Source organism: Gorilla gorilla, chromosome 15, assembly GCF_029281585.2.
Source record: "Gorilla gorilla gorilla isolate KB3781 chromosome 15, NHGRI_mGorGor1-v2.1_pri, whole genome shotgun sequence".
Taxonomy (NCBI): Eukaryota; Metazoa; Chordata; class Mammalia; order Primates; family Hominidae; genus Gorilla; species Gorilla gorilla.
In genome coordinates this window covers 121727073-121750600 of record NC_073239.2, presented here as the reverse complement: position 1 = coordinate 121750600, position 23528 = coordinate 121727073, and the positions used below count along the sequence as shown (strand labels likewise).

The window sequence follows — 23528 nt, the reverse complement described above, 5'->3', positions numbered from 1 at the left end:
TGACTGCTCCCATTCAGTGGCCATTGGAGATGTTTATTACACTGCTTCGGCTGGACATGCAACCATGTGACACTGATGTGTCATAGAAGGTCTCTGAGCACTTTGGCTCATTTTGAATATAATTTTTAAAAATATACACAAGGCTGGCTTTCCAATGTTTAAAATCATTGTAGAAACCAACAGGTTGAACAGAAATATAAAAGTACAGAAAATGGTTTTCCTGCTTTGGTGTTGGTTGTGGCGGCCGAGGAACGTGACTGCTGCTGTTTACACAAGTCCAGACGCTGCCACGGCCTGTTGGGATCAGCTCAGTCTGCGACTAAAACAGCTGGATCATCGACTCTCTTGACTTGCCAACACCAACCCATTTGACTGAGAGAGCAGAAAAGACTGTTATGATACACACTGGAAGCAGAAAGTTCAGAAAAAGTTTTCTTTGGTGTCGTATCTTTCTGTGTAGTTCAAATGGTAAAAGGGGCTATTTTCTCTCCAAATGGAGGCAGTTCTAATTTTTAAGTTATGAAGGTAGTGCATGTTGGGGGACTGATCCTCCCGCAGTGGAAAACAGGAGTTTCCTCCCTTCTCCCTTGGAAATGGCAACGTTAGTTACTTAGTGACTCTCCCTGCAGGCCCTTTCTCTGTAGGTGCAAACACCTCTGGGTTATGAGGGTAAACATGACACACTCATACGGCTGGGATGTGGCCCATCTGTTGTTCTGGATGCGGAGAGGCAGGGGCTCCCGGCAAGGTCACACCCACACCCTAGCCCGGAGCCACACTGCCCCAGCTGCGAGTCGTCCTCCCCTCCTGCCATGCAATATATTCACTTGGTGACCACACTTGGTTTTCTTATTGCTCACCAAGCCCTGCGCTGGGATGTGGGCCCCTTGGGGCATCCAGGGTGCAGGGAGGGTGGCTGGGGATGCAGGGCACCCACCTGCGACTCCCACGTGATTTTCCACAAAGCGGATGTAGTTCTGGGCCTGTGGGGGCAGGTCCTCCCACCTCCTGGCGCCTGTGGTGTCTGCTTTCCAGCCAGGCAGCGTTTCATACTCAACTTCGACCTTCTGAAGCATCTCCTGGTTAGCTGGGGAAGCACACAGGAGATGAGTGGGGCCCACACACCTCCTATCACCAGGGAAGCAGATATTTGGTGACACGGCCACCCCCATCCAGGGCCTCCTTGCCTAGGGACTCAGCTGCAAGGAAGGCAGCAAGTGGGCACGTGGCCCAGTTTGATTTTCTCAGTGTTGGGTGGTGAGCAGGGGACAGCAGTGGGGCTCAGACACTACACGCCTTCCAGACCAGAGGAACATGACACATATGTGCTACCCACTCTGCTAGAACCTCCACTGTGACATCAGCTGAGGCACTCCAAGCCTTGGCTTGGAAATTCTAAGAGACTCTAGAATCCTGAAGCACTAAGGGATCCTGAAGCATTTGTGTCCTCCCACCCCAAGAGCATCGACTCCCAGAGGGCAGGGATCCCCGCCCTGTGCAGGACTCTGTGGCTCCTCGTAGAAGACAACCACCCTTACAGATGGAAGATGCTGGAATACGGCTTCTCGCTGCAAGTGCGTTTGAGCCTTGGAGCCAGGCAGTGTTTGCATGTCCTCCTGGGACCCTGGACCACCATGAGGAGAGCTTGCAGTCTTCAGAAGTGCATCCTCTCAAAGGTCAGGGGTCAGGAGGGTCAAGGACACTGCCTGCAAGGACACACATGGCTCCTGTAGCCAAGTGGCCCTCTGTGGTCTACAAAGATCTGCTGAGTGGAGACCAGCCAGGAGCAGCCTGCCTAGGGCTGCTGAGGAGGAAGCCATTGTGGGGAACAGGGTCAGAACATGACCCTGGACTGAGGTTGAGGGAGCACATCCAGATGCACACAAAACTGAAACCTGTGAAACCCAGGAAAATGGCACCTCCTTCAAGCTTTCCAGAAGAAGGGGTGCACGGGAGCAGGGATCCCAGTTAGGTCTTAAAAATCTCACCACAAAGCATATTTTCTCAGATGAAATAGTCATCCTGTACGTCTGCATAGAGCTTTACGTTTTCCAGAGCCGACCGCATCCACTACCTCCTGTGTGCCTCCCATGGCTCCCTGCAGGTGGGCCTTTTCCTCAAGGCAGCTGAAGGTCCCCCAGGGTCCCAGGCGAGTATCTGTTCCCCTGAGCCATTCCCAAAACACTGGAAGGGGCCTACAGCCACCCCTGCCCAGCCAGGCCTCCTGGGGAACGTTGTGGGGAGAAACCCGTGAGAGGCAAAAGCCGTGATGGAGGCTGGTCACTGGAGACAAGCTGCTTGCCCTGTGTCCTGTGAACATGGGAACTCACCCCTCTCTGAGAAGTCACAGGTCCCATCTATTCCAGTACCATGAAACGGCCCAACAGGCAGAACGGTTGCCCCAGTTCACATACCTGGGAAATAGGGAATCCTTTTCCCGTTCAGCTTGTATGAGACACCGACTTTAACCTCACCCAGTACGTCCAGGATGTCCAGCTTCGTCAGGGCCAGCCTGTGGAAAGCCAAGGGGCCGGGCAAACCCAAGAAGTGGTCAGCGGTGCTGGGGTTTCTTCCGCTTGCTTTTCACCTCTCGCTTCTGTTATTTACAGCAGGGGGCCCCAATCCCTGGGCTGTGGACCAGTACTGGTTGGTGGCCTGTTAGGAACTGGGCTGCAGAGCAGATGAGTGGCCGGCAAGCTAGCATTACGGCCTGAGCTCCACCTCCTGTCATTCAATTCTCATAGGAGCCCGAACCCTATTGTGAACTGTGCCTGTGAGGGATCTAGGCCACTTGCTCCTTGTGAGAATTGAATGCCTGATGATCAGAGGTGGGACAGTTTCATCCCGAAACCATCCGCCGCCACACGCCTGCCACCTGCCCTGTCTGTGGGAAAATCATCTTCCGCCAAACTGGTCCCTGGTGCCAAAAAAGTTAGGGACTGCTGATTTACACTGAGTGGAAAAGAAAGATTAAGTGATCCCAAAAAAGTGCCACTGACAAACATGCCAGAGGGTGGGGGCTTCTGCTCACGCCCTGCACCTCATCTCTGCCTTTCCAAGTCCCCTGTACCTCGAGTGCCCCCCGGGACCCCTGCTCCCACAGGCTCCCCTTCTCCCCTCCCGTCCCCACACGTGGTGGCTGCTGCTTGCCTGTGGCTCCGGGTGCACTTTCCCCACCGCACAGCCATGTTTGGGGCCCAGCACTGCCCTGTGTCCAGCCCGTGAGCACGGCACCCTTGTCCTAGTCACCTTCCTGGCCCCTGCCCACCCACCCACCGATGCCAATGATGGCAGCCTCCCTTCCTGGTCCATCTTCGGCACCAGGCCCTGTGCCATGGGCTCTGTTTTTCCTCCCTCCGTGGGCAAAGCCTGAAGGGGCGCCAGATGCAGCAGGCTATGGATGGGTCTGCTGAGCACTGCTGGCCCTGCCTGTCCTCCATGCTGGTCCTAGCACGTGATGAGGCTGTGCCGTGAACCCTGCACTGCGCACAAGGAAAGTGAGGGTCAGGGATCCCAGACGCCACACCCTCAGCTACTCGGTTCCTCTGCTTCCCGTTGCTGGATTGGCTCTATACCCACCTAGCAGGGGTCTACTTAATTCTCCAGGAATTTTGGCTGATGCTCTCAACCCTGGTGAAAGATGTGCGACTCACAGCCTTGGCCTGTCTGACTGAGCTGGAAAGGAAGCCGTGAGCCCACCCCTCACACAAAGCCTCTTTCAGATCCCTGGGAGACAGCCCGAACAGCTGGGCAGCCTGGGTCAGTCTGTGGAAAGCAGAGGGGCCTGCAGAGCGGATGCCTCAACAGGCCGGCACCCATGCTGCCGTCCTCCTAGCAGGATGACAGTGCATCCTTTCGTCCTGGGTACTTCCGGTCTCCACATGAAGCATTTTAACCTCTCACAAGTGCCGGGATGCCCTCATCCTTCACGGCATCAGCCCTGGGGTGGGAGTCTGTGCTCCTACGGCTGGCTCCAACACACCCTGCACAGGCCTCCATACCGCTAACCCCTGGGCCGTGCTTTGTGGAAGGGTCGAGATCAGTGGAAACCTTGTCCGAGGAGACCTGGTGGCCCTCAGCCCCTGCGTCAAGTGCTGCTTGCCTCTGCAGGTGTCGGGAGTCAGGGACGGTCCCAGTGGGGATGGCAGCATGGGTTGCTTACGCAGTGAATCCGTTGACCATGTGAGCATATCTTAGAATCATCAGGTCGAGCCAGCCGCAGCGCCTCTTCCTGCCTGTGGTCACTCCCCACTCGTGGCCGCGGGTCTGCAGCAGGTCTCCAATCTCCTACGTGAGAACAGAGCGGAAGTCATGTGAGCTGTCGTGGGAGCCTTGTGCAGCCTGGCCCTGCTGCTCCCCCTCCTCCCTGCACACAGCTCTCAGAATCCCTGAGGGTGCCCCGCCTCCACGGACAGTCCTTACATCCAGCTCCCGGACATCCCCACACCCCTGGTAAGCCTGTCCAGCAGCTGAGGCTCACAATGGGCAGGGCCTGGCCCACAATGCCACCTGAGCCGGTGAGCGCTCATCCTGAACACACCAGACCACTAGGCTTTGTGAGCTGGGGAAGGCACGGGCAGCCTTGCTATCTTCCCCTCCTGCCATGGGCAGCTGGGGGAGGCGGGCCTGGCCCTGCAGCTTGGCTTTGGGGGTCGGGGTGTGTGTATCTCCTGATATGTATCCCTGCACCCTCTCAAGCGTCTCTGGATGGCGTCCGCCCCTCCCCATGTTGGCTTTCCCAGCACCTGCCCTTCCTCCTGCTCAGGCACAAGGGCCATGTCCTTGCCCTACCAAGGGTCACAGGTTGAGGCTGAAAGAGGAAGGCTGGGGTCTCCTGAGGATTCTGGGGCCACAGCAGCTTCCAGAAACCTTCCTGAGGCTGGAGAGCTGGGCAGGGTTGTCGGGGTTGGCTTTCAGCCCCAATTCTAGCTTGGTTGTGACAGAGCACCCCCCAACCTGGGGACAAGGCTGAGGGAAGATGCTTAGTGTCCTCTCTGAGCCAAGGTGAGTCCACCAGCTACCCCGAATGAGGGTGTCCTGAGGAACTGCAAGGCGTCCGCACTTGCCTGTGGGCCTCACACACTCCGAGGGGAACGAGGTCATGTGTACGTGTGGGCATGTGCACACCCTGTGTGAGCTCACGTGTTGTGGCCGTGGGAACAGGCCCACCCCAGCGCCTCTTACTAAGCTCTCCCCTGGCCTGCACGGCAGGAAGCGCCCTGGTGGGAGATGGGGAAATGGCACTGGCAAGGTCCGCACAGCCTCCACCCTGGCACTGCTCACCCCACCCCTGGCACCCCTGCCTGGCCTCCCTGTCCTCCCACGGGGTCCTGAGGGGCTGGGGACTCACGTTGATCTGCTCGGTGGGGAAGGCCCCGATGCCCACACGTGTGGTATAGGCTTTCACCACGCCATACACGTCACCTATGTTCTGCGGGGGGATACCCAGGCCCGTGCACACACCACCCACGGTGCAGTTGGATGAAGTCACAAAGGGGTAGGTCCCTGCAAGACAGAGCAGGTTAGGGGGCTACCTGTCACCCCCTGTAGATTATTCCACCCGGCCCAAGAGGCCTTCTTAGTAAAGGGCAGCGGGCAGTTCAAACCGTGGGGGGCCCCCTCCGTGGGGTCACCAGCCTGGCCTGTCCTGGGGGAGTGGCTGAATGGGTGCTGTGTGCTGGGCCATCTGGCTCACATAAGAGTCTGGGGTGAGAGGAGGGAGAAAGTTGCCCACAGCATGGCCTGAGGTGACCAGGCCGCCTCGGGGGTGAGGGTAAGCTGGTGCGCCCGTGGGGGTGAGGACGGGATATGGCTGTACAGACCATCAGAAGGGCTGGCTCTGACCCACCTTGCCGGGCTCCCTGGCCCCACCCCTGACCTTGTCACCCTGTTCTTTCATCTCTAGCCCAGCCCTTTCTCCTCTCCCCTCCCTTGCTGACAATAGGAACACTAAGGACACGAGGATCATTTCCGCGGGCATGGATGGCACTGTGGCCTTGGAAAGCGGGTCTGCCCCTCCCTCTCCCATTGGTTCCCACGGCTCTCCGCAGCTGGGTCTTCCCTGGCAGGCACGAAAGGTCGTTGGCATGCACACCCTCCCGGACATACCGAAGTCAATGTCGAGGAGGGCGGCGTTGGCACCCTCCACCAGGATCTTCTTGGGGGGGCCGTGGAGTGCCTCATACATAAAGTAAACACCATCTCGGACCATGGGTCTGATCCGCTCAGCAAAGCCCTGCAAGGAAGGGCCAAGCAGCAGAGTGAGCCTGTGGCCTGGGGCAGGGGAGGCCTGCGTCCCAAGAAGGTTGGCCAGCCCATAACAATGCCTAGTATCGGGTGTGCCCCAGGGGTGTTCAACGAGCACCAGGTAGGACAGCCAGCCTCCCTGGAGGAGCACTTCCACAGCCCCCACACTGCGGCCCCGACTTCACCTTGAGCCTTTTGAGTTGGCCTTCAATGTCTATTTCCAGGGTGGGGAACATCGACTGGTGCTGGTGGGCCAGGTTCTTGAATCTGCACAAGGGACAGTCATCGTCACCCCCTGTCATGGTCCACGCTGGTCCTCAGGGCCCTCCCCACTAGCCACAGTCCCTTCCGGCAACTTCTCCCCATCCTCCCCCAGGACTGCAGATGGCTCAGGTACCTGGAGGAAAACTCATCAAAATCTGACAGGAGGTCGCAGATGCGGAGGCCCGTCCGGGCAGCTTTGGAAGAGTAGGTTGGTCCGATTCCCTTCTTGGTGGTGCCTATACTGAAAGATGGGGAGTGGGTGCCCATGAGAACCCAGGAGCCCTGAGGAGCTCAGGCATCCCACTGAGGCCATGACCCCCGCCGGCTCATGACTCCAGTGCCCACCATTGCTGCCTGTGTCTGGCTGAGCTGTGAGTGTGTGCGTGTGTGGGTGTACACACTCGCATGGATGTACTGGTATGGTGTGTGCCTGTGTGTGGATGTGTGCACGTGGAGTGTGTGCATGTGTGGCTGTGTGTACTTTTGTGCATTTGCATGGGTGTGTGGCCTTGTGTGGTGTGTGCACATGTGCATACCTGTGCGAGCATGCGTGGGCGTGTGGTGTGTATGTAAGAGCATGAGTGTGTGCCTGTGTGAGTGGGTAAGTGTGTGACCATCACCTCTCTGAGGCAGGACACTCATCTGCTTCACTCCTGTGTCCTTGGCACATCTGAGGTTCTACTAAACTGCTTTGGTGTTCCTCGTGTCTTCCCTGGGGCCGTGTGGAGTCAGGAAAGGTGGTGGGTGTGACAGGTGACGGTAGGGCTTATGCACTCCTGGGGGGAGCCGCGTGGCAGTGGCAGCCGGTAAGGACAGTGTGCAAGCCCAGAGAGAGATGGGCTGGCTCGTCCGGGGGTTGGGTGATGCGCTGTGGAATTTTGACGGTGCCATTCTCCAGGGGCTTTGAGTGGGTTGAGGTACCCTCCTCGTTGTGCCCAGGACCAGACACGCCCCACAGTCTACCGGCTTGCGGGCCCAGAAGACTCCCCGAGGGTGAGAGTGTCCCGGCAGACTTACTTCTTCCCCTCTTGTGCCTGGCGCTGCACTTCCTGAAGTCCGTCGACAGCCTGGTGAAAATCAAACACTGTCGGGCGGGCCAGGTGAGGGCAGCAGGAAACAGGAGAGAAGCAGAGGACAGATGTTTACACATGGAACTCACCTCCTGCTGGCCTGAGTCTCCTGGGAAGGGGGTGGTTGAGATTTCAAAGAGGACAAACTGGGGTGTGACCATGAGTGTCTGGGGCTCAGTCTCCCCACCTGCAAATGGGCTGGTGATCCCTGACCCAGCTCCCAACTTGAAGCTCTTTAAAAAGGGTAATGTACAAGCTAATGGAGCCATGTGGAGCAAGAAGGCCTTGGGGACTTCCCTGATCTCGGTGGCCATGTAGGAGCAGGGCCGGCTGGCAATGGTGGGGGCAGGAGGGGCTGTTCCCTGTACTCCAGTGGGAAACGTACCAAGGTGGGCTCTGTCAGAGATGATGAGCCTCTTCTCCCAGTCCTTCAGGCCTGCGGGGACACGGCACACAGGTGGGTCAGTGTTCACAGGTGTGCTGCAGCTCACACGTGAGGGGCCAGAGCTGGGCTAGCTCGCCCGGCTCCCATCCAGGTAAGGCACGCAGGGAGGAGGCTGACAGGGCCACCTCTGTTGCACAGCAAGCGGCAGACCCGCCCCTCGTTGCCTCCTCCCCAGCTGAGACTCCCGGACCCTCACTCCCCCCCGCCGCCGGGATGCCCACTCTCGTGCCTGCAGGCTTCGCCCACTCCAGGCTGGGAAGCCAGAGCTGGTGTGAGTGCCCAGCTTTCCTCCCTAGCTGCTGCCACTCTGAAGGTGACCTGCCCCCTCAGGGCCTCAGTCTGGGTACCCCCTGGTGCCCATGTCCCCAGAATCACATTCTTGCTCTTTTCATACCCGTCCCGCCCTTGAGCCTGAGGCTGCAGCTCAGCATCCTCCCAGACCCACTCAGGCTGCCGTCTGTCCCTGCCCACACTAGGTCTGACTTGCCCACACCCCCAGCTGGTGGGTCTGGCCTCTGCGTGCCTGGCCAGATGCTCCGCAGAGACCCCAGGAGCCACATCCTTCCCTGCAGGCATAGTTAGCCCAGCAGTCCCCACTTCCCACTGGGTGTCTGGTCCAGGTCCCTGGCTCCTTCCTGGACTTCCCAGGTGCCACTTGGCCCCGTGATGCTGAGGCCACCAGCATCTGAGGCCTCTGGGTTGCCCAGCTCACTCGCTTTCTGCACGGGTAGAGCCGGCGGGTGATGAGCTGGGCCAGCTATGTTGGGAACCCACCCCCGCCAGTCCCCTCCGTGGGAGAAACCCTCAGGAAGGCTCCAGCCAACAACTGCTCAGGACACCGCGTCCGGGACAGGGCAAGTCTGCAGGAGCTTGGACCTACCTTTCTTTTCATTCTTCTCTGCTTCCTCAAACAAGCCTGGCAAGTGGATGACCACCCCATTGCCTGCATGAGAGACAGAGGCATGAGAGACAGAGTTGTGTCCCAGACATTGGAAAACATACATTAAGAACAGCATGAAATGGGTGGGTGCGGTGGCTCATGCCTGTAATCCTAGCACTTTGGGAGGCTGAGGCAGGAGGATCACTTGAGGTCAGGAGTTCAAAACCAGCCTGGCCCACATGGTGAAACCCCATCTCTACTAAAAATACAAAAAAATTATCTTGGCTTGGTGGCGCGTGCCTGTAATCTCAGCTACTCGGGAGGCTGAGGCAGGAGAATCGCTTGAACCTGGGAGGCGGAGGTTGCAGTGAGCTGAGATCCTGCCACTGCACTCTGGGTGACAGAGCGAGACTCTGTCTCAAAAAACAAACAAGCAAACAAACAACAACAAACAACAACCCAGCATGAAATGGGCACACCTATGTTCATAGCAGCATTATTCAGAGTAGCCAAGAGCTGTCCATTGACAGATGAATGGGTAAGCAGAACACGGTCTACCCATACGATGGAAGAGTATTCAGCCTTAAAAAAGGAAGGAAATTCTGACACAGGCCTCGAAGACATTATGCTGAGTGAAATAAGGCAGTTACAAACGGACACAAACAGGATGATTCTGCTTATATGAGGTCCCTGGAAGAGTGAAATTCATAGAGATAGAAAGTAGAATGGGAGGCGCCAGGGGCTGGGAGAGGGAGACTGGGGAGTTGTTTGATATTTCAGCATTTCAGTGTGTGAAGATAAGAAAGTTCTGGAGGTGGATGGTGGTGATGGTTGCAAAACACATTCCTTGGTATTTAAGGAGCTGGAAATTGATGTCCCTGCAGAAACCTGCGTGTAGATGTGCAGCTCTATTCATAATCGCCGAAACTTGGCAGCAGTCAAGAGGCCCGTCAGTAAACAAAAGGAGAAATCAACCGTGGTCCATCCAGACAGTGGAGTATTATTCAACACTGAAAACAAATGAGCTTTCAAGCCATGAAAAGACATAGAGGAAAGTTAAATGCATGTTACTGAGTGAAAGAAGCCAATCTGAAAAGGCGACATACTGTACAATTCCAACTCTGAGATTCTGGAAAAGGCAAAACTGAGGAGACAGCATAAGATGAGTGGCTGCCGAGGGTTGAGGGGGGAGAGATGAATGAAATGGGTGGAGCTCGGGGGTTTTAGGACAGTAAAAAATTCTGTACGATACTATAGTGGCAGATACACAGCATACTGTGTCCAGACTGGTAGAATGTACAGCACCAAGTGTGAACCCTGAGGTGACTACGTACTCTGGGTGATCATGACCTGTCAGTGTAGCTTCATCGATTGTCACAAATGCACCGCTCTGGTGGGGCATGGTGGCTCATGCCTATAATCCCAACATTTTGTGATGCTGAGGCAGGAGGATTGCCTGAGGCCAGGAGTTGGAGACCAGCCTGGGTAACATAGCAAGACTCCATTTCTAAAAAAAAAAAAATGCATATATATATATATATATATATATATATATATATATATATATATATATATATATATATATATATCAGCTAGGTGCGGTGGCATAAGCCTGTAGTCCTGGCTACTTGGGAGACAGAGGCAGGGGGATCCCCTGGGCCCAGTAGGTTGAGGCTGCAGTGAGCCAGGACTGTGCCACTGCATTCCAGCCTGAGTGACACAGCCAGACCCTGTCTCAAAATAAACAAAAAACAAAAAAACACAAATACACTCCTGAGCTCTAAACCCCTTGCTTGAAGATGAAGCCTTCAGAAACCCCTGCTGCCTCCCCAAGGAACCCCTTTCCCTTTGCCAGTTCCCGCTGAGGCTGGCCATGGCACAGGCTCAGCTGAGGGAGACGGGACTTCAGTCCAGACGAGAGTGACCCGGAGACGACGCAAGCCATGGTGAGCACAAAAGGTCACCCAAATGCCACGGCGTCCTGAAATAAACATGCGGCAGAGGCCCGGAGTGTTGCAAGCTCAGGGTGTCTGTGTGAGCCCTGGCACGTCCTGCCACTTGCTAAGCGGTGCCTCTTTGGCCTTGTTTCCTGCCATGTGGGGCCCAGGGCTGGGCAGGACGAGGCTGGTGGCTGGAGAAGGCTTCCTGCAGCACAACCCGGAGCGGCCAGCCAGTGCTACTGCCCAGTCTGCCAGGGCTAGGGGCTCCCGCGACATGGCGGGCAGGCCACCTCACTGCTTAGGGCCTCCCTGCTGTGAACTAGGGACCGCCCCCACACTGTCCTAGCCCCACTGCTGGGAGGGCCAGGGACTGGGTCTGCACCCAAGGGGATGGTCTTGGGTGAGTCACTCCAGCTCAGCCCCTGACCACACATGGCCCCTGCGACAGCCACCTCTGCGCTATCTTCCTCCCTCTGCTCACACTGAATGGGCCCAGGCCCATGCCATCTGCTGGGCACACACCTGAGGCGCCTGACCCCCACTTCCTGATGGGCTGGGAAGGGGTCAGATACATCACAACGATGGCCTTGCTGAAATCTGGAAACAGCTGGAAGGGAAAGTACAAGAAGGGGCCTGGCTGGCTTGGCCACTGGGATCAGGAAAAGCTTCTCTGAGCAAGGGGGTCTTGGGTGCACAGAGCAGGCTTCTGACCGAGAGAAGGAGGAAAAGAGCCACGGAACCCTGGGGGCAGAGGTGGCTCGCCTCTCGGAGCACTGAGTGGTCACAGGTGGCTGCAGGGGAGGAGCTGTGTCCGGACCCAGGAGGGGGCAGGCGATGTGGAAGGAGGTCCCTCTGCAGCACGGACTGGGAAGGGGCTGGAACCAGGCCTGCCAGGTGGCCACAGCAGCCCAGGCAAGAGGACGGCCACATGGCTCGGCAGGGCCAGGGAGGGCACGGCCTTGTCCACACAGCCTGGTTGCCACGCAGTGAGAAGCCAGGCCTGTCGCAAGCACATACTCCCTCTCCCTCACAGGTATGCACATGGAGTCACGGGCACATGGGCGTGTGGTCTCCACGCCCACACAGGAAGTGTGTGCATGCGAGGGATCAGGGATCAGGCACTCCCGCTCCTGCGCGGGGGATGTGACTCTGCCCCTCCTCCCATCAGCCCTGTGTCCTCTCAGCTGCGTTCCCAGCCCAGGCCCGGGCTATGCAGGTTTCTGTGCACCAGTGCCTGGTGGGGCGGGTGGAGGCTGGGGTCCAGCCTACTGCTAGAGCCGTCATCACCAGGCTCTGGTCCCCCGTGCCCCCGCGCGTGGGGCTCCTGGGCTGGCTGACACCCCCTTTCCTGCTCACACACAGGTCGGGGCAGGGCACTCACCAATGAAGGACACGGCCTTGGTGTTGATGATGCCGCTGGGCAGCAGGTGGAAGTCGTACTCCTTCCCATCCACCACCACCGTGTGGCCGGCGTTGTTGCCCCCCTGGAACAGAAACCCGGCTGAGCTGAAGGCACTTGGGTACTGAGGACCCCCCGGACATGGACTGACCCACATGGGGCTTCGTCTGTCCCTGCACGGCACTGATGTTGGATTTTGGGGTGTCTGGTTTGGTGGCCAGCTCTGATGCGTCTGTGCGGGACTGGGATGTGGGCATCCTGCACCTTGGAAGGAGGGCAGCAGTTTGGTCAGGGGCCTGGGTCGGGGAGGGTCTGGCCCAGGCTGGTGCCAACACCTCCAGGTGGCTTGGTGCAGGTCTCTGCAGCTGCAGGCCCCGCTCTGGAGCTGGCTCCTCTCATGCAGGAATGAGGAGGCCTAACCCTTCCACAGAACATGAATTCAGCACCCCCACGGCCAAACCTGCCCTCACCCACTTTAGCAGAGACCCTTCCCTTTGGGCAGGCACCTCCCGTCTAAGAATGAAAAAGAAAAAGCCATTCTGAGCCAGCCCTGTTCTGGGAAACACCCAGCCACAGGCTCCCCTCTCTGGGGGGATTCCTGCTGATGGTGGGGAGAGGGCCTGGGACTAGGATGTGCAGGCTCCAATCCCCCTCCTGCCATGAGATAGCCACATGATACAAGCAAACTGTGCCACCGCCCTGGATGCCACTGCCTTCGCTTCCCCAAGGGCCTCTTGGGCCAGCGGAAGCTAGAGGATAAGGTAGGGACCCTCTCCAGGTGGGGCAACAACCAAAGCCCTCCTGCCTTTTGCTTGGCTCTGCTCAGCAGGGCACAGGTCCAGTGGGTGTCCCCTGCTGCCCCCACCCTCTGCTCCTGCAGGGCAGGTGGGCTGGTGGCATGATGGATACAGGGACACTCCAGTCCCAAGGCACGGCTCATAGGGCTCCCCTACGTGCAGGCAGGAGGCCCCGCTTCACAGCTGAGGAAGAGGCAGCATCTCTGATGGCCCATTGCCCCCTGAAGCCAGGCCCCCACCAACGGCAAGGGGTATCCCTACAGCACCTTTTGGTCTTTATGCCACCATAACAGACCCCTGTAGGCCCGGTGTGGCAGAGCCTGGAGGGAGCCCCAGAAGGTCTCTGCCCCAGGAGAGAAGGCCAGGTCTCCAGCCCCACTTCTGGCCAGCCACTGGACGGCATGGGGGACCCTCCCTGTTGCCCTCTCTCCTTGACCTGGAGGGTAAGCAGGGTCCCGGTGGGGTGAGGGGGTACACACACCGATACCCTGCCCCACAGACTGGTCTGGTCTCTTCTTCACTACTTCCCTTTTGGGGCCCACTCTGTCCCCAGGACCCCAGATCCCAGATCCAGCCCCACCTTCCTGCCTCACCTCCCGGCAGAAAAGCCCTCAACTTGTCTACGCATGGGGGATTCTCCCAGCCACACCCCACTGCTCTCTGCCCAGCAGAGGGGTCTCAGCTCCCCTCCCACCCTCACAAGCCTGGCAGTGGGGTGTCCCACATAGCCTTTCCCCGCCTGCCCAAGCAGGACCCTCAGTGATGGCGGCCCCCTCCCTCTGCACTAGCTCCTCACGATGCATCTGGACAAGAGTTACACGGAAACAGCCCCGGCGGCTGGTGGCAGGGCAACCCTGGGGACAGAGGGGGGGCAGATCCAGAGATGCCAGGCAGGGGGCTCACCCTCCTGGGACGTAACTTCACACACTGGCAGATTAGGCAGCACTCGGAGCCCTGAAGCCCCTTCCCAGGGCAGGAGTCCCCACCTCCATGCCCTGACTTCTGCCTGGCCCTGCCTGGCTGGGCCCAGTCCTTATAGGAAACCAGTTCAGGACAGTGGCTCTGGGCGGGGCGGTGCTGGGTGAACTGGGTGGGGATCCTGGGAGGTGGAGAGATGCAGGAAGCCTGGTGGCAGGAGGGAGGGTGGTCTGAGGGCACCTGGAGGCCTTGGGGGAGCTAATGCTGCCAGGCACCAAGGCAGGGTGGGGGTGGAGGGTCAGGGTACTTCTGCAGCCTGAGCGGATGGGCAGGGCTCTCAGCCTGTGCTGCTCAGCAGACCGAGTCAGCCCTGGGCACACAGGTTCAGTCCATTGGGACGGGGCAGGCCCTGGCGTGACTCAAACAGATTCTGGGTTTGGGGGTCACTGCACCCTCCTGGAGACCCCCACCCTTACTCTGTCCTTGCCTCGGCACATATGTGGTAATTCCTCTCCACTGGGGTCATGGAGTACCTTCATGCCCACGATTGCATCTGCTGCCTTTTGGGGGCAGTCAGGGGTGAGGTCTCTGAGGACAGGTAGGGAAACTGAGAGAAGGGAAGCCTATCCCTTGTACACAGCCCCGCCTATGGGGGGGGGGGGGCAGGCGTTGAGGGATGACCTGGCAGTCAGGCCAAGTGCTGCTTACCATGGCAGAGTGCCCAGGGCCCACGTCAACAGGCCCAGGAATGCCCTGCTGGGCACACCCTGGCTCTGTTGGGGGCAAACACAGGCTCCTAGGAACAGGCGCGGCTTGTCGTAGGCCAGTGGGTGTCCAATGACCGCAGGGCCAGTGCCAGGCCACCCCTGGGAGCAGGAGCCAGCTCAGGACACTGAGCCTGGGGCCTGCTGATCCGCAGGGGCTCCCAGTTCTGGGGAGCCCAGGATGATGGCCCCAGAGAGACCCCAGTCTGTCCTCCCCATCACCAGTTGAGGTCTCAGGACGTCAGGCTGCACAGGCACGTGGTGAGAGGTTGGGGACAAGAAGTCCTCCTGCCTTTCCTCCAGCTTCAGCCTGGGATTCCCACAGCAAAGGCATCCAAGGAGGGCTGGACAAAGGGGGACAAAGGAAAACTGGTACCGTCAGGCTGGGGCTCTGCACAAAGGCAGAGCCTTCAGGTCCAGGCCAGGGTCTGCCTTGCCATGGGAGCCACCAGCCAAGGCTGACCATGAGGCTGGCCGATGAGGAGGGACCAAACATCAGGGCCAGCCTCGCCTCCTGGAGAAGCACCAGGACCTTCCTTTGGAGCTGCCTCGGGCTGCAGGTGGACGCCAGGCCCCTCAGCATGGTGTGCAGGGCAGTCCAGAGGCTGCTGCCCTCTCACAGGGCTTCCTCCTCTTGCACAGACGCACCGGTGCCTCCAGCCCCACCGGTCTCCCTCTTCTCCTTTCCTGGCCCCTGCTGGCCCAGTAGATGGGTCCATGGATCCTGCTGCAGGGGGCCCCTCAGGGTCTGCTTGTTCCAGGCAGCCAGGCCCTGAGCCCTGAGTCCTGTCACCATCCCCTCAGTGCCGAGCCCCCAGGGCAGCTGCACTCACTCTGTCTTTCCTGCCTCATGGGGATAAGTGATGGGCAGAAGAGCCAGGGTGAGTGTGTGCCACGGGACAGCCCTGCTCAGGCACGGCTCCCACCACAGCCCCTCAGGCCAAGCTCCAGGGTCCCCACGTCCAGCCGGCAGGCCCCTCTGCCAGGCACCCCTCGGCTGCCCTGCTCCTCTGAAAGCGGAGCTGAGGCACCTGAGCTCAGGGAAGGCCATGGGCACATCCATCCTTCAGCCACCACTCAGGGTCCTCTAGGGGCTGCAGAGTCCTGCATTTACCTAAGATGCCCACTGCTGCCCCTACAGGTGGAGAGGAAGCCCAGCCCTGCTGCTCCTAGGAAAGGAGCCCCCTGCATGGCCAATGGGCTGAGCCACATGCTGTGAGCTGCCATGGACAGTCACCCATGTTGCACACTGCACAACTCTAGGGGGTGCTGTCACAGAGCCATGGCATGAATGATGGCACCTAGAGGTGTAGCAGCTGCAGGGCCACATCATGCCACCTTTCCACTGTTTGCCAGGTCAAGGACAGTAGATTAAGGTAAGCCCCCAACTCTCAGAAGCACAGTGATGCAAGGGTGCGAGTGAGAGAGACGATACAAAGATGGATGGTGCAGAACACCTGCCTTGAGTGACCTGTACCCAAAGGCTCAGACCAGGCTGGGGGCCCAGAGTTAGGGGCACCCAGGGAGCCTGGTGGCCCCCTGGCACTCTCTACCTGCCTCCAGGTTTCTCTTGGGGTCTTCCCCTCTGTGGTGCAGGCTTGGGTCAGGACACAGCTCTGAGCCCCCACGGACACTGAGCTCCCCCCCCCCCGCCTAGTCTGGCTTGTCACTCACAGTCCCTAGGGGACATCCGTGCCAGCTGCCTCTCTGGTGGCAGGGAGTTTAGGAAAAGAGGCTCTCTCCATCCTGGACAAGGCCCACTCAGGAACCAAACACAGCTCTGACCCCTGCTTTGTCCTTGTGGGTCCAGCCAACTCACCCCTCTGGGGGCCAGGGAAGGCACGGCCCTGTGGCCAGCCTTATCTCCACTGCCCCACTCAGGCCCCTCCCCTCCAGGAGGCTGTGTGCACCCTCACACCCACAGCACCTCTCGGGGCCACTCCCCAGCCCTCCCACCATTGCTGGTCCCTCCAGGCATTTTATATATGTACATATATTTATAAGTAAATATCTCTCTACATCTCTCTCCATATCATCTATCTATCTATAGTCTCCAGGGCTGCCAAAACAAAATACACAGCCTGGACAGCTTTAAACAATGGAATTTTTTTTTTTTTGAGACAGGGTCTCACTCTGTCGCCCAGGTTGGAGTGCAATGGTGTGATCCTGGCTCACTGCAACCTCTGCCTCCTGGGTTCAAGCTATTCTACCACCTCACCCTCCCCAGTAGCTGGGACTACAGGCGCCCACCAGCATGCCCAGATAATTTTTGTATTTTTAGTAGAAACCGGGTTTCACTTGGCCAGGCTGGTCTTGAACTCCTGACCTCATGTGATCCGCTCGCCTCGGCCTCCCAAAGTGCTGGAGTTACAGATGTAAGCCACCGCACCCACCCGCTCCCCTCCAGGTGTTAAGGATCCGGCTCCTGCAGTCCTCCTGGGCAGGCAGGTGTGGCCTCCCGCATTTGACCCGTGGCTCCTCCAAGCCCTCTCCTCTCCCAGCGTCACCCTAGTTGGGCCTCCACAGGCACTGGGAAGGTGAGGGGTGGGCTGAGCTGGCATGGAGTGGCCACTCAGTAGCTGGAGACTCCTTGGAAGCAGCCAGGGGAGGGCTGTGCTGTGACCTGGGGACGAGCTGAGGGTCAGGGCCAGTTTCGTGGGCCTCTGCCCACCTCCTCGCCTCTGGGTTGCCACCCCGCAGCTCCTCCCCACCACGCCGACGCCACGCTCCTCCCTACAACGCCGACGCCACGCTCCTCCCCATCACGCCGACGCCACGCTCCTCCCCCCCACGCCGACGCCACGCTCCTCCCTCCACGCCGACGCCACGCTCCTCCCTCCACGCCGACGCCACGCTCCTCCCTCCACGCCGACGCCACGCTCCTCCCCACCACGCCGACGCCACGCTCCTCCCCCCACGCCGACGCCACGCTCCTCCCCCCACGCCGACGCCACGCTCCTCCCCCCCCACGCCGACGCCACGCTCCTCCCTCCACGCCGACGCCACGCTCCTCCCCCCACGCCGACGCCACGCTCCTCCCCCCCACGCCGACGCTACCTCCTCCCCCCCACGCCGTCGCCATGCTGCTGACACCTGCAAGGCGTCTCCACACACAGGCTTTGTCCTTGCTCCTCACCTCCACACTGCCCAGATGGCGCATGCCCTGCCCCTGCACTGAGCTTGTCACCCGTGCGTGTCCCAGCCTTGCCCTGCAGCCATCGTCCTGCTCCTGTCCACCCCATCCCTAAACCCTTGGGATGCCACCTGCCATCTGCCTGGCTTGGGGGCTGTCCATTGACCTCCTTTGACCTGCCAGGGCCCCCTCCACTCCCGGCCCACTTGGCCACTGCCCTTCTCTGCCCTGCAATCCATAGGCCCTTTACTGCCCTGGATGACTCCTCTGGCCACAGCGTCTGCTTGGCCCAGGGTTCCCAAGGAGGCCCCTTTCTCTCCCGCAATGCAGCCCCCATCGTCAGCCCTACCTGCAGCAACACCTGGACGAGGCTCGCTACCTCCCATGCTCCAGAGCCTTCTCCTCCCCACAGCGTTAGCGGACTGCATCTCTGACGGCGCCATGCCTCAACGCCACTGCACTCTGCCCGCTTCCCCCTCGGCCCTAGCTGTGCCAGGCCCATGCTATACCACCTCCTGGTTCAGCTCTTATGCAGGCTTGGGGAGGAGGGGACAGTGGAGTTGCTGTTTGCACCTCTCCCCCTGGAATGGGAGCGACCAGCTCTCCTGCCTCTGTGTCCATCCCTAGCCCTGGCCCAGGGCCTGGCTGTCAGCGAGCTCACGCCAGGCAGTGAAGGCAGGAGAGTGGCAAGCGCAGGGGGAGGCCGGCGGTGCTTTTCAGAGGCCGTGAGGCTCCTGGGCCCAACCTCTTGGCACTGGCACTCAATGGCAGTTTGTACGACGACTGTGCCCGGCACAGAGCAAGGGGCCCTGGCGCCCAGTGTGCACACCTGTGACTACCAGTGTGGTGCGGTGGGTTCACCCACTTACACTGCTTCACTCCTTTCTGGGCTCTGCTTGCAGGCTCCCACCATTCATTCATTCCTTCAACCCAAAGGAATTGTTCTCTGCCCCTTTTGGTAGTGGGGTGAGGTCTGGGACAGAACCGAGGTCACTGATACAGGTGTGCAGGTCTCAGCTGCCTGGGACTGGTGTTCCTGCAATGAGGCAGGGCTGTGTGTAACTGTAGGGACCGTCTGTCCTGGAGCCACACGGCCCAGTAACCAGCACCATCAACAGTGCAGAGGTGGGGTAGGGGGAAGACCTCTTTCTGGAAGCAACCCCAGGCATTCCCTGGCCAAGGCAGCTGCCCCTCTGACTCCCAGAAGGTCTCTGGTGCACCCTGGAGCCTGAGGCAAAGCGTTACCTGATGGCCCCTTGGAAAGGGTGCCCAGAGCCCCAACAGCCACAGCACAGGGGCCCTCAATGCACAGGTTGCCAGCTCCCACCTGGCGCTGCCACACCACAGAGAAACACCCTGTGATCTCACACCCCTGCATACATGGCCATAGCTTTCCACCCGTCTGCCGGCTGGACACTGGCTCTAGCTAGACCTGGAGGGCACGGGAGGCTGGGAGTGTGCTATGGAGACCCAGGGCAGGCCCCTTCAGCCCGTGTACTGGGCATGGCCAGACATAAACAGCCCAGTGCCCTGAGGTCAGCACTGCAGCAGAAGGACGGGGATTCTAAACCCTGACCAGGGCGCGCTGGAGCCCTGTGGTCCTCGGCAGGGAGCCCAGTTATCCGGAGGAAGTATCTTGGAGATGGAAGGAGGAACTAGGGGGTGAAGGCCGGGCACTGCCAGCCTGGGAACAGGGGGCAGGGGAGACCCAGGTGCACCTGCCTTCAGCTGCCTATTTGAGGGGTAGGAGCTGGACATGCAGGCGGGGCACGCAGGGGAAGGAAACGCCATGGACACAAGGGAGGAAGCACAGGCGGAGGTACCTGGGGACCCCTCAGAAGTAGGATGGGGTGTCCGTGCCCAGAGAGAAGAGAGAGAACACAGGACCCCAGCACAGACAGGCAGACGATGTGATGTGGCCGCAGAGCAGGGAGGGCAGACCTGGCTCAGAGGAGACTCAGCCTGGAGGGGAGAGAGGCTTGGAAGCAGCCAGGGTGGCAGGCAAGGAGGAAGATGGCATAGTGGGGCCAGGGGGCATAGTGCAGCCGAACAGACCCAGAACCGCCCTGGAATGGAGGAAGGACAGCCGAGGTGTGAAGGTGGGGGTGTGGGCAGAAGGTGGGGGATGCAAAATGTAGGCTCAGCCTGGAGAAGGGAGGCTGCCCAGGAAACAGGTCCTAAAGGTGGACCCAAGGCGGGAGACTGTGGGAGGTGACGACACTCTCAGGGGCCCCCAGGTGCACTCTGACCACAGGCCCCAAACCACCGGGATGGGAAAAGAATGAGGCGAGCCGTGCGGGGCTTTGGGCAGCCCCAGATCACCTCTGGGCAGAGTGGAAAGTCCATGTCCAGGGTGAGCAAAGCAGCGACTCTTGCCAAGTGCCAGGGGCCACCAGGGGGCTTGAGAGCTGGGCTCGAAGTGATGGCTCTGCTGGTGCAGGCGTCAGCAGAAGGCAGAGCCAGAGCCTGGGTGTCCAGAGGCTTGGGCAGCCAGGGAAGGACACAGCCAACACCCATGGTGGCCCCAGGCCCAGGTGACCCTTTGGGGACTGGGGAGCAGAACAGGCTTGTTGCCAGGGCTGGCAGCTTCAGCCCTCCTGGCAGCCAGCCTGCCTCCCAGATGCGGCCCAGCCCGCTCTGCCCACTGCGTGCACTTTGACCACCTGGACCACTCGGCCGTCGCTCTGTCCTCTGCTCAGCCCCTCGAGTGAGAGGGTGAGGTTTGGCCTCTGTGCGCCTGGAGACCCCCATGTCAGGTACCTTCATCTGGCTTCAGGCATCCACACTCCAAGTAAGAAAGACGCAGTCTTCCCTGGGGAGATCCAGCCAGACCCTCACTCTGCCAGCCTCTGACGACATGGGGTGGTCAGACATGGTGTGCACAAGAACAGGGGAGGTGCTGGGAGCCCGGTGGTAGGGGAGAACCCCCACCGCTAGGAGGAGAGATGGGCACTGTGAGGTAGGGGTCACTGAGCACTTGCAGAGAGCCTGGGGCTGGGGCCCCAAAGAAGACCAGTCCCTGACCTTCCCTTGCAGAGCGGCGCCCCGCTGAGATCCAGCTCGGTCCCCACACTCGCAGGTGGGGACAAAGGGCCAGGCCCTGGGCTATCATGGTGGGCACGTGGCACCAGTGAGGGCTCCAAATGTGGCAGTGACTCATTCCTCCACGCCTGAGCCTCTGTTCCCCTGTGAAGGAGCTCTTCAGGATGATCCTGCCTCACTGGCTCGTGAGGAGGCTGCAGGGGGACAGGTGTGGGCTCCAGGGACAAACCTCTTATTCCCACTCACTTGGAGAGCCAGGGGCTCCCTCAGGCCGTAGGGTGGCCTGGCGGGGGTGGCCTGGTGGGGGCGGCCTGGTGGCCGGAGTGCGGGATGGGCTCCAGCCTGCTGCATCCTCCGTGCTCCCATGTGCAGCTGCGAGTGACCGGGGCTGTGGGGGGACTGGGTGGGGGGCACAGCAGGGAGTGCCCAGATCCAGAACCATCTCCACAGCTGGGAGCGTGGAGCCAGGTGAATGCTGTGTACAGCACCTGTGGGGGCCCCAGCCCGCCCTGCAGAAGTGCATGGCGCCCACCAGAGCTGGCAGCTCATAGGGAGGGGCCTGGGCCTCACGGGAGCAGAGAGGTCTAAGGAGGGTCGGGGGCCGTGGCTGCCCCACGCTGAGGGCGCCCTGGAGGGTGAAGAGCAGTAGAGCGCTGGACACGCCCCCTGGCGGCCCAGGACAAGGTGGCGGGGCAGAGGCAGTGTGGAGGGAGCATGGGCTGCGACCACCTCTAGGACCTGGGGGATCTCTGGAGTGAGGGATGCGCTTGCCTGCTGCTTAGGACGGAGAGCGAGGGGGGAGGTCCCCCACCGTTCCAGGAAGAACTTTCTAGGAAGCCACAGTCCCTTCCGGCAGGAGGGGCTCAGACAGCCCTGAGCCACACAGGGTGCTGGGCTGACTCCCTTCGTCTCGGGCCCCAGCCCTCCTCTCTGGAGCTCAGGAAGGAGGCCACAGAACCCGGAGAAAGGACGGTGCAGGGGCCCTTGTTCCATTATTGGCAGCAGCCCCAGGCAGGCTCCAAACCCCAGATGCGTGCATCCCAAAGTTGACCCCTTTGTGCTTGGAGCTGTAAGTCAGCCCATGGGCAGCAGACTTGGCTGCCCTGGCATGGGGCATGTAGCCCCAGGGTGGCGGCCCGAGAGAGTGCCCAGTGTCCAGCTCAGTCAGAACAGATGGGGGCGCTGAGAGCAGCTGCCGGCTGGCAGAGGCCCCGCCCTGGGCCCTGGGGGACAAAGCAGGTCTGGCCTCCTCGGTGGCACTGCCAGCCACGGGGTCACCCTGGCCAGAAGTCTGTGGCCCTCCCTCTCCCATGTCTGGCTAGGATCGTCCCAAGCACCCTCCCTCAGGCCCGGCCCAAATTGCCCCCCAAGACGGCCTGGCCCCCTTCCACCTCTGCCTCTCCTTGGCTGACTCACCGGGGTCACCCCCACCCAGCGGGCAGATTTTATCCCCTCCACCACCTGCCGACCTTGCAGGGAGCCAGGTAAGCCCTATCCCAGACCCAGACAGGCCCCAGGTGATCACTGTAAATGAGGAAGGGGGGTGTCTTGGGGGTCCTCAAACCATCCTGGGGCTGGGTCCTCTGGTTCCCCCATGGAGGGTCCAGCGTCACACCCATGGCATGCGCCACCCCCTAAGGATCGGGTGTCCCCAACTCAGCGACTTGTATTTATAGCTGTGCCCTGGCCCGCTGCCGGGGTGGTGGAGGAGGGGTGGGTGGAAGGAGGGCGGTGTGTGTGGGTCGGGGGTTGTGTGAGTGGTGCATGTGCGTGCGTGGGTGGGGTGGCCCTGGGAAAGGTGCTCCCGGAAGGAAGGCATCCAAGCGGGTGAGTGACCGGCCAGGGCATGGGAGGACAGGGGCCGTCTGGGTCGGGGGAGGGGGGCTCGCTGGGCGGTGGGGGAGGGACCCGGCGCCCCAGCCCGCACCTGGCAGCGGCTGATGATGTCGGCGTCCGTGGCCAGCAGGTCCACCACCTTGCCTTTGCCCTCGTCCCCCCACTGCGCGCCCAGCACCACCGTCACGCGGGAGCCGGTCGCCGCCGCCTCCTGCTGCAGCCGCCCCCGCTTGACGCCGCCTGCGCCGGGGGGCCGGTCGTTGGAGGCTCGGGTCCCCGACATGCTGGCTTGGCTCTTCCGCTGTGCTGGCCCGGCCAGGAGCCCGCCGCCGCCGGCGTCCGCGCCATTAAATGGAGCCGGGCCGGGGCAGGGGGCGGGGCAGGGGGCGGGCCGGGGGCGGGCCGGGGGAGGGCCAGGGCGGGCGCAGTGACGCCCCGGTGACCTCCGGCCGCCAAATCCCCGCCCCCTAGCCGCTGCCCGGGAAGCCCAGTTGAGTCTCGAGCACTTTAGGGGTGAGGGGCCGCACGGACCGACGGCCAGGCAGGCAGATGGCCTGGGGCGCCGCCCCACGAATTTGCCAACGGAGGCAGTTTCTCGCTAGCCCGTCGGGGACCAGGGCTTGTGCACCGCGACCTCACCCCCCCCAAGCCCTTGCCGGGCCCAGGACTTCGGGGTTCCAGCAACTGCAGGGGTGGTCGTTCCCTCCAGGGAAGGAGTGCAGTTTGCAAATGGGGAGCTGCGTCCTGCACCCCACCTAGAGGGTCCGCACTCTCGGGGGGCGCACCTGCCCCCC

General features: G+C 60.6%; 1 protein-coding gene and 1 long non-coding RNA gene across 4 annotated transcripts; one reads left to right on the top strand and one right to left on the bottom strand.

Moving 5' to 3' along the window:
• Positions 1 to 12: 12 nt before the first annotated feature.
• On the bottom strand, positions 13 to 23113 carry ADSS1 (adenylosuccinate synthase 1). Of its 2 annotated transcripts, none has more exons than XM_004055774.5 (13): positions 22826 to 23113; positions 12227 to 12329; positions 8906 to 8968; positions 7966 to 8016; positions 7528 to 7594; positions 6644 to 6751; positions 6432 to 6513; positions 6109 to 6235; positions 5351 to 5505; positions 4163 to 4287; positions 2415 to 2512; positions 938 to 1087; positions 13 to 372 (listed from the first exon to the last, which is right to left on the bottom strand). In XM_004055774.5, exons 1-13 carry the CDS (start codon positions 23015 to 23017, stop codon positions 320 to 322), a joined length of 1374 nt encoding a protein of 457 aa, XP_004055822.1. In that variant the 5' UTR covers positions 23018 to 23113; the 3' UTR covers positions 13 to 319. The 2 variants fall into 2 exon arrangements, with proteins under 2 accessions (XP_004055822.1, XP_055217683.1); XM_055361708.1 differs by lacking the exon at positions 22826 to 23113 and adding an exon at positions 17117 to 17485.
• LOC129526695 (uncharacterized) lies at positions 5561 to 6212 on the top strand. 2 transcript variants are annotated; one of them, XR_008671422.1, is made up of 2 exons: positions 5561 to 5773; positions 5945 to 6212. It is a non-coding gene; the product is annotated as an uncharacterized lncRNA (long non-coding RNA). The 2 variants fall into 2 exon arrangements; XR_008671423.1 differs by having other exon boundaries at positions 5906 to 6212.
• Positions 23114 to 23528: the final 415 nt, after the last annotated feature.